The sequence below is a fragment of the Polyodon spathula genome, chromosome 51, assembly GCF_017654505.1.
Source record: "Polyodon spathula isolate WHYD16114869_AA chromosome 51, ASM1765450v1, whole genome shotgun sequence".
Lineage (NCBI taxonomy): Eukaryota > Metazoa > Chordata > Actinopteri > Acipenseriformes > Polyodontidae > Polyodon > Polyodon spathula.
The window spans coordinates 1,181,019-1,193,925 of NC_054584.1; the positions used below are offsets into that span (position 1 = coordinate 1,181,019).

The window sequence follows — 12,907 nt, forward strand, 5'->3', positions numbered from 1 at the left end:
TTTTTATGTACCGGTGTACCCTCTGGTGGTGGCATGTTGAAAGTACAAGTGGTTTGAGCGATTCCAATGTTAACAGTGCCTTGCAGTGAAACAGACCGCAGCAGCATCACCACACAAAGGATTGGGACAGACACACAGACACACCGACAGACAGACAGACTGACCGGCACGCAGTGTGAGGATTAAAAGAAACAAATACTTTAATTGTGAACAAAAAGCAACAAAAAAAAAAGTTCTATCAGCAAATAACTATTTACACGGATCCTGGATCAAAAAAGAATTAATTGTCTAGAAACACAATAATCACATACTTAGGCTATCACTGACGTCAGACAGTAAACTCCACCCTCCCACACCCTCATACTGACCTCTTTTATATTAGGTAGGTCCTCCCCCCCAGCAAAATCATTACTGGACAAATATTATTATTATTATTATTATTATTATTATTATTATTATTATTATTATTATTATTATTATTATTATATGCGTCTCTTCATTTGGTTCTTCTTCTGGGATTCAAACTCCAATCTCGCGTAGGTGACCAGGCTGTCCTCTTCACCTCTCCTCTGCAAGAGATCAACAGGGTTTATTAAAGAATATATAATCAATAATAATACAGCACAGACCAATAGCGGAACCTCTCAGCCAATAGCTTTCCATTGGGATTCTGAATTCAGGGCTTTCTGCAGTGATGCAAACGTCACAGCCGGCCACTGATTGGCTGCGTGAACCCTTTCATCACGGGGACGCATAAAAAAATAAAAAAAACAAACAAACAAAAAAAAAATTTGACCGTAGATGGAGGACATGTGGAAGACTAGCGAGCAAATGCGTGACAGCCTCGGGTGAACCGGATGCCATGCCCTCCCCCCATATAAAAGAGATTGGTGGAAACATTTTCTCAATGAAATATATATTTATCAGCTCTTGTCTAGATTGCATGCACGAAAGGGTTCAAATCCAGGACAACCCTTCTAAAATCCCACCTCTCTTATCACAGGACAGCTCTTACCAGAATACGCAGATAGCTGTGTTTCCTGACTTGGTTTACGCACAATTTACGCGCTGGAAGAACGTCTTCCATAACGATATATGGTATTGTATTGACCAGGCGTGTAATCCATTTATTCCTCCAGCGCGTAAATCGCGCGTAAACTAGTCAGAATAGACCGCTGAATGCACCAGTATCAAAAACCTCGACTCTGTCTCGGTATTCACCCTCTGCACACTGGACATGGTGCGCTGATCGCTTCACTATAGAAGCGAATCACTTTAACAGATGAGACGGTGAATCCCATTGACTTGCATACAACACAATACAATACAATACACATTTCTATAGGATCCCAAAGCGCTTCACACACACACACACACACACACACACACACACACACACACACACACACACACACGCGCAACCTTTAATGAAAACCGGTTTAATACAAAATATTATAAAATTGAAATTTAAAAAAGTGACAAAAAAGTGTTTTTAATTATAAAATTAGCAAACAACTGAGATAACCAGCGAGTTTGTAAAAATAGAACAATGACAAAAGTCTAGTGCAAAAACTGAACATGGGAACTTTACCTTTGCATCTCCGCTGCCGGGGGTCGTTTTGTAAGTTACAGGGGTGGAGTCTTCAGTGGACGCTGGCAATGCAAAGTTGAGATGTCACTGACAGTTTATCAGAACGAGGCTGTGTGTCTATCGATCAGGGCCCAGGGTCCCAACTCCGGTCCTGGAGGCCCAGTGTCCCTCCTGGTTTTTGTTCCAGCTGTACCCTAAATTGCTTAATTGGACCCCCAGGACTGGAGTTGGGAACCCCTGCTATTGAAAAATACCAACAGCGTCTCCCGGGTCGGCGGGAATAAACGGCAGGGAGAGGCGGCTGGTAACAGCGCCGCCGGTAACCTGCTTCTTAATGACTTTCTTATAATACAGACACTGTGTCACCGTGCTTTAGAACTGCGCTGAAATGAAGCAGCAGTGCTCTGCAGTGATACCAGCTGCTGGCTCGGGGTGCAGAGCGGAGACTGAGAATGAGAGACGAGATCCCTACCCTTAATCACAGGCCACTGGGGTCCTATTATCTATCTATCTATCTATCTATCTATCTATCTATCTCTATCTATCTATCTATATATATATATATATATATATATATATATATATATATATATATATGTGTGTGGTGTGTGTGTGTGTGTGTGTATGTGTGTGTGTATGTGTGTGTGTGTGTGTGTGTGTGTGTGTGTGTGTGTGTGTGTGTGTGTGTGTGTGTGTGGGTGTGTGTGTGTGTGTGTGTGTGTGTGTGTGTGTGTGTGTGTGTGTGTGTGTGTGTGTGTGTGTGTGTGTGTGTGTGTGTGTGTGTGTGTGTGTGTGTGTGTGTGTGTGTGTGTGTGTGTGTGTGTGTGTGTGTGTGTGTGTGTGTGTGTGTGTGTGTGTGTGTGTGTGTGTGTGTGTGTGTGTGTGTGTGTGTGTGTGTGTGTGTGTGTGTGTGTGTGTGTGTGTGTGTGTGTGTGTGTGTGTGTGTGTGTGTGTGTGTGTGTGTGTGTGTGTGTGTGTGTGTGTGTGTGTGTGTGTGTGTGTGTGTGTGTGTGTGTGTGTGTGTGTGTGTGTGTGTGTGTGTGTGTGTGTGTGTGTGTGTGTGTGTGTGTGTGTGTGTGTGTGTGTGTGTGTGTATGTGTGTGTGTGTGTGTGTGTGTGTGTGTGTGTGTGTGTGTGTGTGTGTGTGTGTGTGTGTGTGTGTGTGTGTGTGTGTGTGTGTGTGTGTGTGTGTGTGTGTGTGTGTGTGTGTGTGTGTGTGTGTGTGTGTGTGTGTGTGTATGTGAATACAGTATATACAAAATACATGTGAACAACAACACCATTATTAATAATATAAATATGTGTTTATATTAATAGTGATATAATATTAATAGCATAATATAAATAATAATAATAACAATATTTATCACCATCGTCATAATAATAATAATAATAATAATAATAATAATAATAATAATAATAATAATAATAATAATAATACCATCGTCATAATTCTAATAATAATAATTTTAGTATTCATATAATATTAAAAGCATAACAATAATTATATTGATCATCACAGTCCTAATAATTTTAGCATTAATAATAATAATAATAATAATAATAATAATAATAATAATAATAATAATAATAATATTTTGAAAGTGTTTCTATCAGTAATTAAATCGTATCTCCAGAGATGTACAATGCGGTGCGCTGACTCGCTAGCCCGCTGCAGAACCATCACTGTCTGTAGCGCTATAAACTCGCCCAGCGCACAGGGAGGAGGGGGGTGAGCGGCCGGGACGGTACCTGGTTTGAAGCGGCGGCGGGTCCACAGCGCCCAGCCGCAGAGAGCCGCGGAGAGAGCCGCGGAGAGAGCGAGGAGGGAGACCCCGGAGAACACGGCGTACTGAACCAGGCACCGCTCTGCAACCAGACCTGGGTTCAATTACAATCACAACAGAGTCGTTTAATGACATTTCAATTCCATTTGTGTACAATTCCCGTTACAATCACACGGCAGGTATTACAATAAGAATTACAGTTACACGTTAACATGTTTACACGGGATATCCTGAATAACTCTGCAAGGATCGTTCTTTAATAACATACATTTCACAAAATAAGAGGCCGTGTGGTCCAATGGTTAGAGAAAGAGGCTTGATACCAGGAGGTCCCCGGTTCAAATCCCAGCTCAGCCACTGTCTCGCTGTGTGACCCTAAGCAAGACACTAAACCTCCTTGTGCTGATGCCCCCCTAGTCTCTTTAAGTCGCTTTGGCTAAATGATTCATTAATTAAAAGATTACTGACCCGCCCCGTAAATCGCAGCGTATGAAATGCTCCCGCTGCGGATAGAAGTGTTCCCGTCCAACTGCGCTTCGCATGCGCACTCATCCCCGTTTCTCCAAGTCTCCACCGGGATCGTCAGGGGGCTGGTAGCGGCGTAGCTCTCGCCCTCTCCCTCTCCCTCTCCGCCCTGCTTCACTGTGATCCAGGAGCTCGGCGTTCCCTCCTCCGTGAGGTTACCGGAGATGAACCAACGGACCAGGACCGAGGGCGGGGAGAGACCTTGGATTAGACACACTAATGTCAGGGTCGCGTTGGAATCGAGCGAGCTGCCGGAGAGAGCCAGGGGGCCCAGGATAGACACTGACCGATTCACAGAGGAATCATCTGAAACGAAATAATAATACAAAACAACTATACGTAATTGCATTTCATAGCATTGAATTTATAGTGCCATCAGGGTCATTACATTATATTTCAGTAAAACGTTTGGCAACACTTAACACGCAGCGTCTCTAGTTACTGTGTATTTACAGAGTGGTTACTGAGTAAATGCAGGTGTGAAGCATCACTTCAGTGTTATTATGCATAGTTACAATGTACTGAATGTGGAAATGTTTGTTACCGGTATGGGGAAGTATTTACAAAGTATCTCTTAAATACACAGTAATCACACACACTTCATGAAAAGTGCTAGCGAACGTTTTTCCAGAAGTTTGAATTGATTATCGTACATTTATTATTATTATTATTATTATTATTATTATTATTATTAGTCAGTAGTGCATTATAAACTCACCTCCAGACACGATCACAACGGACGCGTTTGAGAATCTCAGGTAGCTGCCACTCCGTTCAGCGCAGTAATATCTCCCGCTATCGTTTCTCTGGGTGTCCCGGATTGTTAGCGTGACTCTATTGTCCTCTACGGTGCGGGTGATCCTGCATTGGGAGCCCGGATCTCCGCATTGACCAGGGAACAGCTCGCTCACTCCCCCGCTCGGGTTGTCTCGGAAATAGTGGAGTCGATCGGTAGATTGGAGTTTCCCTTTGAAGACACAGGAGAAGGTAACGGGCTGTCCGACCCGAGCGAAATAATAAGCGGGATTTGCATTGAGAAACAGAAAAACTGCAACAATAAAATAAATCAAAAATATAAATTAATACATGAATAATAATAATAATAATAATAATAATAATAATAATAATAATAATACATAGACAGACAGAGACAGCATGAGTTGATAATAACTTTGATAAACAGATAGCACACGACAGCAAGTGTCTCTGCTTAGCAGCTCCACGCGTCTAGCCTTTCTTACACTGCATGGAAAGCGTGTATATTTGAAACCATATCGCTATAGAATACACATATACCTTATTAATACGGGTCTGGCAATGAATCGAAAAGTATTATTATTATTATTATTATTATTATTATTATTTATTATTATTATTATGGTCGCATTTTACAGTGACGGTTTGAAAACAACTGTGGAGATAATAATAATAATAATAATAATAATAATAATAATAATAATAATAATAATAATAATAATAATAATAATACTATATCATGAAAAATTTAACAGCAAAAACACACTATCATTGGCAACAGTAAATCACTTTCTACATAATAATAATAATAATAATAATAATAAATAATAATAATAATAATAATAATAATAATAATAATAATAATAATAATAATGAAACGAGACTTGCCTTCAGAGTAGAAAGTTGCCACAGTTAGAATGCGGGTCATTCTATTACGCACTAAGCGCTCCATGGAGACAAGGCGCTCGTTTGCAATCCGCCTCACAGGGCTCTGCAGACCCGAGGCAGTGGAATGAAGGGCGGTGCTGTGTGGGTCAGACAGGCGTGGTGCTCGGGTCTGGTTCGGGGAAGGTGAACTTATTGCCACAAGAGTAGAGAGAGGCTGTCTGTTATTTCCTGTCTCAAAACACTAGTTCTATATATTGTAATATTTGTATATAACAAAAGATAAAAGAAATTGCATGGGGGTGTTTTGCACCTTATTGATTGATCCGTCCATCTGAAACGACCACGCGTTGGTGCTTCTGTTCAGTGGAAAAAAAAATAAACCTCAAGCACTGAAACTCGAACTAACGGCTATTATTATTTTTTTTTTGTTGTTGTATGAAATGCTTCAGCTGCATTGTCGTGCGCCGTGGAGCGAAATCCACATGCAAATATGTTGCTATTGCAGTCAATAGAGGATTGCAGCCCACCGCGCCGCGTTAACACGCAGAGCTTGCGTTTCATTTACAATCGAAAACAGCTCCTTTTAAACAGGGCTTTCGGCAGGGAAGGGGCGCGCTCATTATAGACCGCGCCGGTTCTGTTTTATTTCTAAAGTCAATTAACTAATAGTCTGGCTCGTGTTTAAGGATCATTTCAACGCGTCGGTGTTGTCGAATTTGCTTGTCGTTTTGTATCAATGGCATCCTCTCCTGTTTTGAAGCATGCAAACCGGGCACTCGATTCTAAAAGCTCGCCAAGTCTGCAACCCGACACCTCGAGTCTTGTGTGGACCTTTACGCGTAAAGCGGCACAGCTTATATTGAACTGTATGATTTTAAAAATGCCATGAGCGTTTTCAAAACAGCTTGAATAAAATCTAAAATTAACTATATTATATATTAACTATATTATATATTACCTATATTAGTATTAGCTATTAACTGAATAACTCCCTTAGTAAAATAGAAAAATGCTTTTATTAGCAAATTCTGCAATGCGCAATTTCTTTTGCCAAAACAAATCCTACTGTTTCTCGTATTAAAAGTCTGATCAACTCACTGCTCATATTTTTTTGTTCTTCAAAATAACCTCCTGTTTTGTTTTTCTATGCATATGCTCTAAAAATAAACACGTTGTGGTCATTTTAGAAATTCATAAATGCTCGCAAACAAACCAACATACAAGAAAATAAATATGTATATACGCACCCTGTTGTACTGTTTCCATGTGGGCACGCGTGTATTTTTAACTTGTGGTTCATGTGTATCTACATAGAGGCTGTGGAGCTGTTTAATGCACGCTGCTTTCACAAGATATTCAGTGTGGCTCGTGGTCTCAGTAAAAACCCGCAACGAGCTCTCTCAGCGCGAGGTGATTTTCCACTGGACTGCAATCGACAGAAGGGTATTTCTGCACGAAGACAGCTCCTTTCTTTCATCAGATATGAATATGACACGTCAGCAGATGAGCACGCTCCATATCTCGAGCGAGCGTGCACGCTGAATTAGAATCGGTGCCTTTTTGCATCTGGGGTAAAGTCTGCGCGCTCTTTTGATAATCAATAAAAACATGGCATTGTTTCAAGACGGCTTCTACTAGATATGCATCTTGAGTTTCCCATTTTATTGGATAACTGGTTTGACTTTTTTTTTTAAAGAAAAAAAAAAACAGGCTTTCAAAATCAGGGCATTAGCGTTCAGTGGAAACACAAAATAAAACCCTTCCCAAAAGCGCTGGGGCGAGGGCTGGCCAAAGCCGACTCTTTCTTCCAAACCCTGTTTTAAATAGTTTAATTATTGAATCGATTCAATAACCGTCCGCCCGGATCCCTGGAGTCGTTCGTTATACTGCACCTAATTAGAACTACTTCCTATATCATGTACTTGATTTGACTCTTACAAGTATCCGTACTCACGGGTTTTGTAATTGTTCTTTTTTTAAATCATTCTCATCTATTGCTGCGCGCTCTGAATGGACTTCACTCGTATCCGCGCATATTTTACTATAAGTTAACTGCTCTTAGTCGAACCCGCTCATAATTGTAATTATTTACTGTATTCGTTCTTTTGCTGTTATTTGAATTTGATCTTATTTTCTATTGATTTTATTGTACCTTATAGCTGCTCTTATCTGTAAAGTGATATTCTGTAACGTGAGATTCTACAATGTGATATTCTGCAATGTGATTCTACAATGTGATATTCTGCAATGTGATTCTGCAATGTGATATTCTGCAGTGTGATTCTACAATGTGATATTCTGCAGTGTGATTCTGCAATGTGATATTCTGCAGTGTGATTCTGCAATGTGATTCTGCAATGTGATATTCTGCAATGTGATTCTGCAATGTGATTCTGCAATGTGATATTCTGCAGTGTGATTCTGCAATGTGATTCTGCAGTGTTCCTGTACTTGTATCAATGTGAGCGCTATCTTCAAACAACAACATCGCCTTTGAATACGGACCACATCTCATGATTCTAAACAACACGCCGAAGAAGACTGTTTCAATCCTTTGTCACGGACACATTTATTATTATTGTTTTTTCAATGTGCAATTATTCAAATACAGAGGCTATTGTTAGGATTACAGCAAAATATGGGTTTTATATGATATCATAATAATATACAAGATGCTTAGAATAATACAAAGAAAAGAAAAAAAAGACTTGTGGGCGTGCAGCATGACAGGCTTGCTTGAATTTGAGTCCGGCTGTTTAAAGTTCATTTCAATAAAAATGGGTGATATTTTACATGCAGTGTCTCTCATTACTGTGTATTTGGTAAATGCATGCAGGCTGGCACATCGTTACAATGGTATCATGCATAGTTACAAAGTGCTTAGTGTAGAAACCCTTTTGCACAGCTGTATCAGAAAAGGGTTAGTGTTAGTGGGATAGGGTTAGTGGGATAGGGTTAGGGATAGGGTTAGGGATAGGGTTATATCGAGCACAAAGATGACCACATTCAGTACATTGTAACAATGCATAATAACATTGGAATTGTGTTACACATGTATTTACTAACTACTATATAAATACACAGTGAATTGAAAAACAAGAACCGAGCCCGACCCTGGTTCTAAAGTATAGAGCACAGTCCTCTGCTTTGTGGAGCCCGTCACAGATTGAGCGATGCGTATTCTGTCTGAAATGAAAGAGAAAGGGGTCAGATCAGCAGTGATCACATTATTATTATTATTATTATTATTATTATTATTATTATTATTATTATTATTATTATTATTATTATCCCAGGCGACTCACAGAGGTGTTACAGGGCAGCACAGGGTTACAATGCAAGCTTCACATTTAAACACAGTGTAGTTTACAGTCAGTGACACTACTGAGATTGCAGATTGCAATAAGTAATGATCTTGTGAAACAGCATGCCTGAAGCTCCTGTGTGTATTTCCAGCGAATGCAATTCGAAATAAATACATTTTGATACATGGAAACAACAATCTCTCTTTCCTGCTTTTACCTGAAGAAGAGACCCTTGAGGTTCTGAAAGCCTGTGATTAATTATTATTTAGTTAGGCCAGTGAAAGGTATCGATTCCCCTTCTCTTTGTCTATCAATCAATAAATAAACCCCTCGATCAGATTGATTACCGAGTAATCCTGGACTGTTCTCAGTCGGGCGGCGCGCTGGGGACGGCAGGGCGCGTCTCTGGGTTTGTGATCTATAGATTTATATATAAAACAAACAAACACGTTATTATACTAATAATTTATAGATCAGTAAAAATGCAATCAAATAAATACAGCTGGCTTTTTATATATTATTATCATCCTTAGCAGACGCTTTTATCCAAAGCGACTTGCAGAGACCAGGGGGGGTGAACTCTGCATCGTCAACAACTGCTGCTGCTGCTGCAGAGTCTCTTCCAATAGGACCTCGTTTGTTTTGCGTCTCGTCCGAAGGACGGAGCACAGGGAGGTTCAGTGACTCGCTCAGGGTCCCACACAGTGAGTCACTGGCTGAGCTGGGATTTGAACCGGGGACCTCGTAGGATAACAAGCCCCTTTCTTTAATCACCGGACCACCAGGTCTGTTTATTAAACTCAGACTTCATAATTCAGTAAAAATGCAATAAAGTAAATACGGCTGATATATACGTTACAGGGTCTAGTGTGTAAAGACATGCGGATCATTTCAAATGCAGAAACACCAGCGATCACAGAGAGAGAGAGAGAGAGAGAGTGTCCAGCAGTTACCGCTTTCAGTTTTATGAAGTCTTCTGTAAACACAGGCCACAGACACCACGACGAGAATCAGCAGGAGAACGACGGGCAGTGCGTAAAACCACACGGGAACGCAGTCTGCAACAGAACATGCGCCACAGACATTAACAACGCACCTTATAATGTATTATTATTATTATTATTATTATTATTGGTCTTTAACAGAATATGCACAAGCAGCTGTTTCACATTGTAACTTTTTTATCCTCAAATTTCAAATAATGACTCTTCCGCTGCGTAATTCACCTTGCCTTCGGTGTGAAGCGGAGACGTTTTCCGTGACGTTGCTGTTGTTGTAAACCTCGCACTTTACAGCGCCGCTGCTCCATTGATCCGCGCTGATTGTGAGGTAGCTGCGCAGGGTATAGGACCCGTCGGGTTCGATCTCTCCGTCCTCCCCGCTGCCCGGCGCGGCTGCCTCGGCGCCGATAGTCCAGAGGACTCGGTGCCGCCCCGGAGACGTGTCTCTCACCAAACACAGCAGCGGAACCGGCTCGGTCCTGTCCGAATCGCCATCAAACAGACCCGGAGAGTATAACTCGACACTCGGGACAGTCAGCGGGTCTTTGGGTAAAAAAATAAATACAAGTTTAGTAACCATGAAAAACGAAGTCAAGTATTTGACGTCAGGGACCAATGTTATCGTTAATCTTAATATCTTTTCTGCAATTCACTCTCATTGTAAACCCAAAGCGTGTTCTTATTATCCTCCTATTATAACTGAAACAGATTTATCATCATCATCATCACACCTATTGTTTGATTGTTTTTGTCAGTTTTTGTCTCGCATCAAACATGCGTTTTGGACTGCAAAGGGCTACACGTTTTATACCGAGGGATTGCAAATATGAAAATTCGAATTATGGAACTTCTAATGATTCTATTTCCAACCCTTTGAACGCATTCTATAGAATCCCTCATTTCTCGTGTCCAGTATTTAAGAATGTTTCTTTATAGAACCTACAAAAACCAGGGTGTCAATTGCAAAACCCGTAAAGGGTTACTGCACGGTACCCTGATACAAGCAGCTCTCCAGGGTACATTTGCGCGGCAATGTTGCAGTTCCCCTCCCCCGTGCTTTTCCCATGGTTATACTTTGCATTTACCACAGCTTACCCTGCTTTGCCATGTTTTATAATACACTTTACCAGACCTCTCTGTGCTTTACAATGCTTCCCTATGCTTTACCAGACCTCTCTGTGCTTTACAATGCTTCCCTGTCCTTTACCAGACCTCTCTGTGCTTTACAATGCTTCCCTACCTCTCTGTGCTTTACCATGCCTCTCTGTGCTTTACAATGCTTCCCTGTGCTTTACCAGACCTCTCTGTGCTTTACAATGCTTCCCTATGCTTTACCAGACCTCTCTGTGCTTTACAATGCTTCCCTATGCTTTACCAGACCTCTCTGTGCTTTACAATGCTTCTCTATGCTTTACCAGACCTCTCTGTGCTTTACAATGCTTCCCTATGCTTTACCAGACCTCTCTGTGCTTTACAATGCTTCCCTATTTACCAGCCTCTCTGTGCTTTACCATGCTTTACCAGACCTCTCTGTGCTTTACAATGCTTCCCTATGCTTTACCAGACCTCTCTGTGCTTTACAATGCTTCCCTATGCTTTACCAGACCTCTCTGTGCTTTACAATGCTTCCCTATGCTTTACCAGACCTCTCTGTGCTTTACAATGCTTCCCTATGCTTTACCAGACCTCTCTGTGCTTTACAATGCTTCCCTATGCTTTACCATACCTCTCTGTGCTTTACAATGCTTCCCTATGCTTTACCAGACCTCTCTGTGCTTTACAATGCTTCCCTATGCTTTACCAGACCTCTCTGTGCTTTACAATGCTTCCCTATGCTTTACCAGACCTCTCTGTGCTTTACAATGCTTCCCTATGCTTTACCAGACCTCTCTGTGCTTTACAATGCTTCTCTATGCTTTACCAGACCTCTCTGTGCTTTACAATGCTTCCCTATGCTTTACCAGACCTCTCTGTGCTTTACAATGCTTGCCTATGCTTTACCATACCTCTCTGTGCTTTACAATGCTTCCCTATGCTTTACCAGACCTCTCTGTGCTTTACAATGCTTCCCTATGCTTTACCAGACCTCTCTGTGCTTTACAATGCTTCCCTGTGCTTTATCAGACCTCTTTGTTCTTTACAATGCTTGCCTATGCTTTACCAGCCCTCTCTGTGCTTTTGAATGTTTGCTTATGCTTTACAATGCTTTCACTGTGCTTTATTACACTGCTATGCTTAACTATGGTGCTTTCATACGGCAACAATGAAATGCATTTTCAGACACGCTATTGCTTTATCAATTCGAGATGCATCTATTCCAGTGGTCTATACTTCCAGACACAATGCCTATCTAAACCTGAGGGAACGCGGAGCCGCTGCCCTGCGGCTTGCAGCTTGGTTTCAGGAGACTGTAGGTTTCAGGACGCTGCGCGGCACACTAGGCAGAGAGACTCGGGGGTTTGATACAACAATCCTCAAACTAGGTCTCCCCGGGGGGGTCTCCTGGAACCAGCTTTCAAGCCACATGTTCCTGAAAAAGCGGCTTCGTGTTCCCTCCGACTTACATCAACAAGTTACGCCCTTTCACAGCCAGCAAAACCCCGCTCGCCTTACTTCAAAAAACAACCAAAACTCGTTTTAAATCGGCGCAAAACGGATTCCTTGTTCCAGAACCGAGTTACTCTAACGGTACTTACCTGATACAACGAGTTTGGTGCTGGACCCAGGTGCGAACAGGAGAGCTGCTGCTCTCGCTATACAGAAATACACGGCCGAGTCGGTTCTGCTGAGGTTCGCAATGGTTAAACTATACTGTCCGTTCTTGTTGTCGAGTGTTCCGGAATACCGACCATCTTTTAAGTAGCCAGAGCTCAGGGATGTGACGATCTGGATTCGCCCGTCCGGCTCCTGCCGGTACCAGGTAACAGCATAATAATAAGCGTTACTTGTATCAGCGCTGCATTTCAGCGTGATATTCCCGCCCGGTTCCGCGATGTGTAACGGCGGGACTACTGGTTCCGCCAGCCCATCTGAAAAACAAACAATTATATAGAT

General features: G+C 41.7%; 2 protein-coding genes across 2 annotated transcripts; both read right to left on the reverse strand.

The window, feature by feature from the left end:
- Nucleotides 1-27: 27 nt before the first annotated feature.
- On the reverse strand, nucleotides 28-7,613 carry LOC121306986. Its single transcript, XM_041239040.1, has 8 exons — nucleotides 6,795-7,613; nucleotides 5,858-5,903; nucleotides 5,548-5,735; nucleotides 4,622-4,951; nucleotides 3,847-4,209; nucleotides 3,344-3,472; nucleotides 1,592-1,653; nucleotides 28-569 (listed from the first exon to the last, which is right to left on the reverse strand). The coding sequence occupies exons 1-8, from the start codon at nucleotides 6,811-6,813 to the stop codon at nucleotides 483-485; spliced, it is 1,224 nt and encodes a 407-aa protein (XP_041094974.1). The 5' UTR covers nucleotides 6,814-7,613; the 3' UTR covers nucleotides 28-482.
- Nucleotides 7,614-8,571: 958 nt separating this feature from the next.
- On the reverse strand, nucleotides 8,572-12,886 carry LOC121306938 (Ig heavy chain Mem5-like; the record flags this gene model as incomplete). Its single annotated transcript, XM_041238964.1, has 5 exons — nucleotides 8,572-8,733; nucleotides 9,200-9,270; nucleotides 9,806-9,910; nucleotides 10,079-10,396; nucleotides 12,550-12,886. Coding segments are annotated over 5 exons (858 nt in total), but the record flags the coding sequence as incomplete, so codon positions are not given.
- Between the last annotated feature and the right edge of the window lie 21 nt (nucleotides 12,887-12,907).

Coding starts and splice junctions, on each gene's coding strand:
- LOC121306986 (XM_041239040.1), bottom strand. Junction 4,210..4,621: donor CGTTGTGATCGTGTCTGGAG/GTGAGTTTATAA, acceptor ATTTCGTTTCAG/ATGATTCCTCTGTGAATCGG. Junction 570..1,591: donor CCGGCAGCGGAGATGCAAAG/GTAAAGTTCCCA, acceptor GATCTCTTGCAG/AGGAGAGGTGAAGAGGACAG.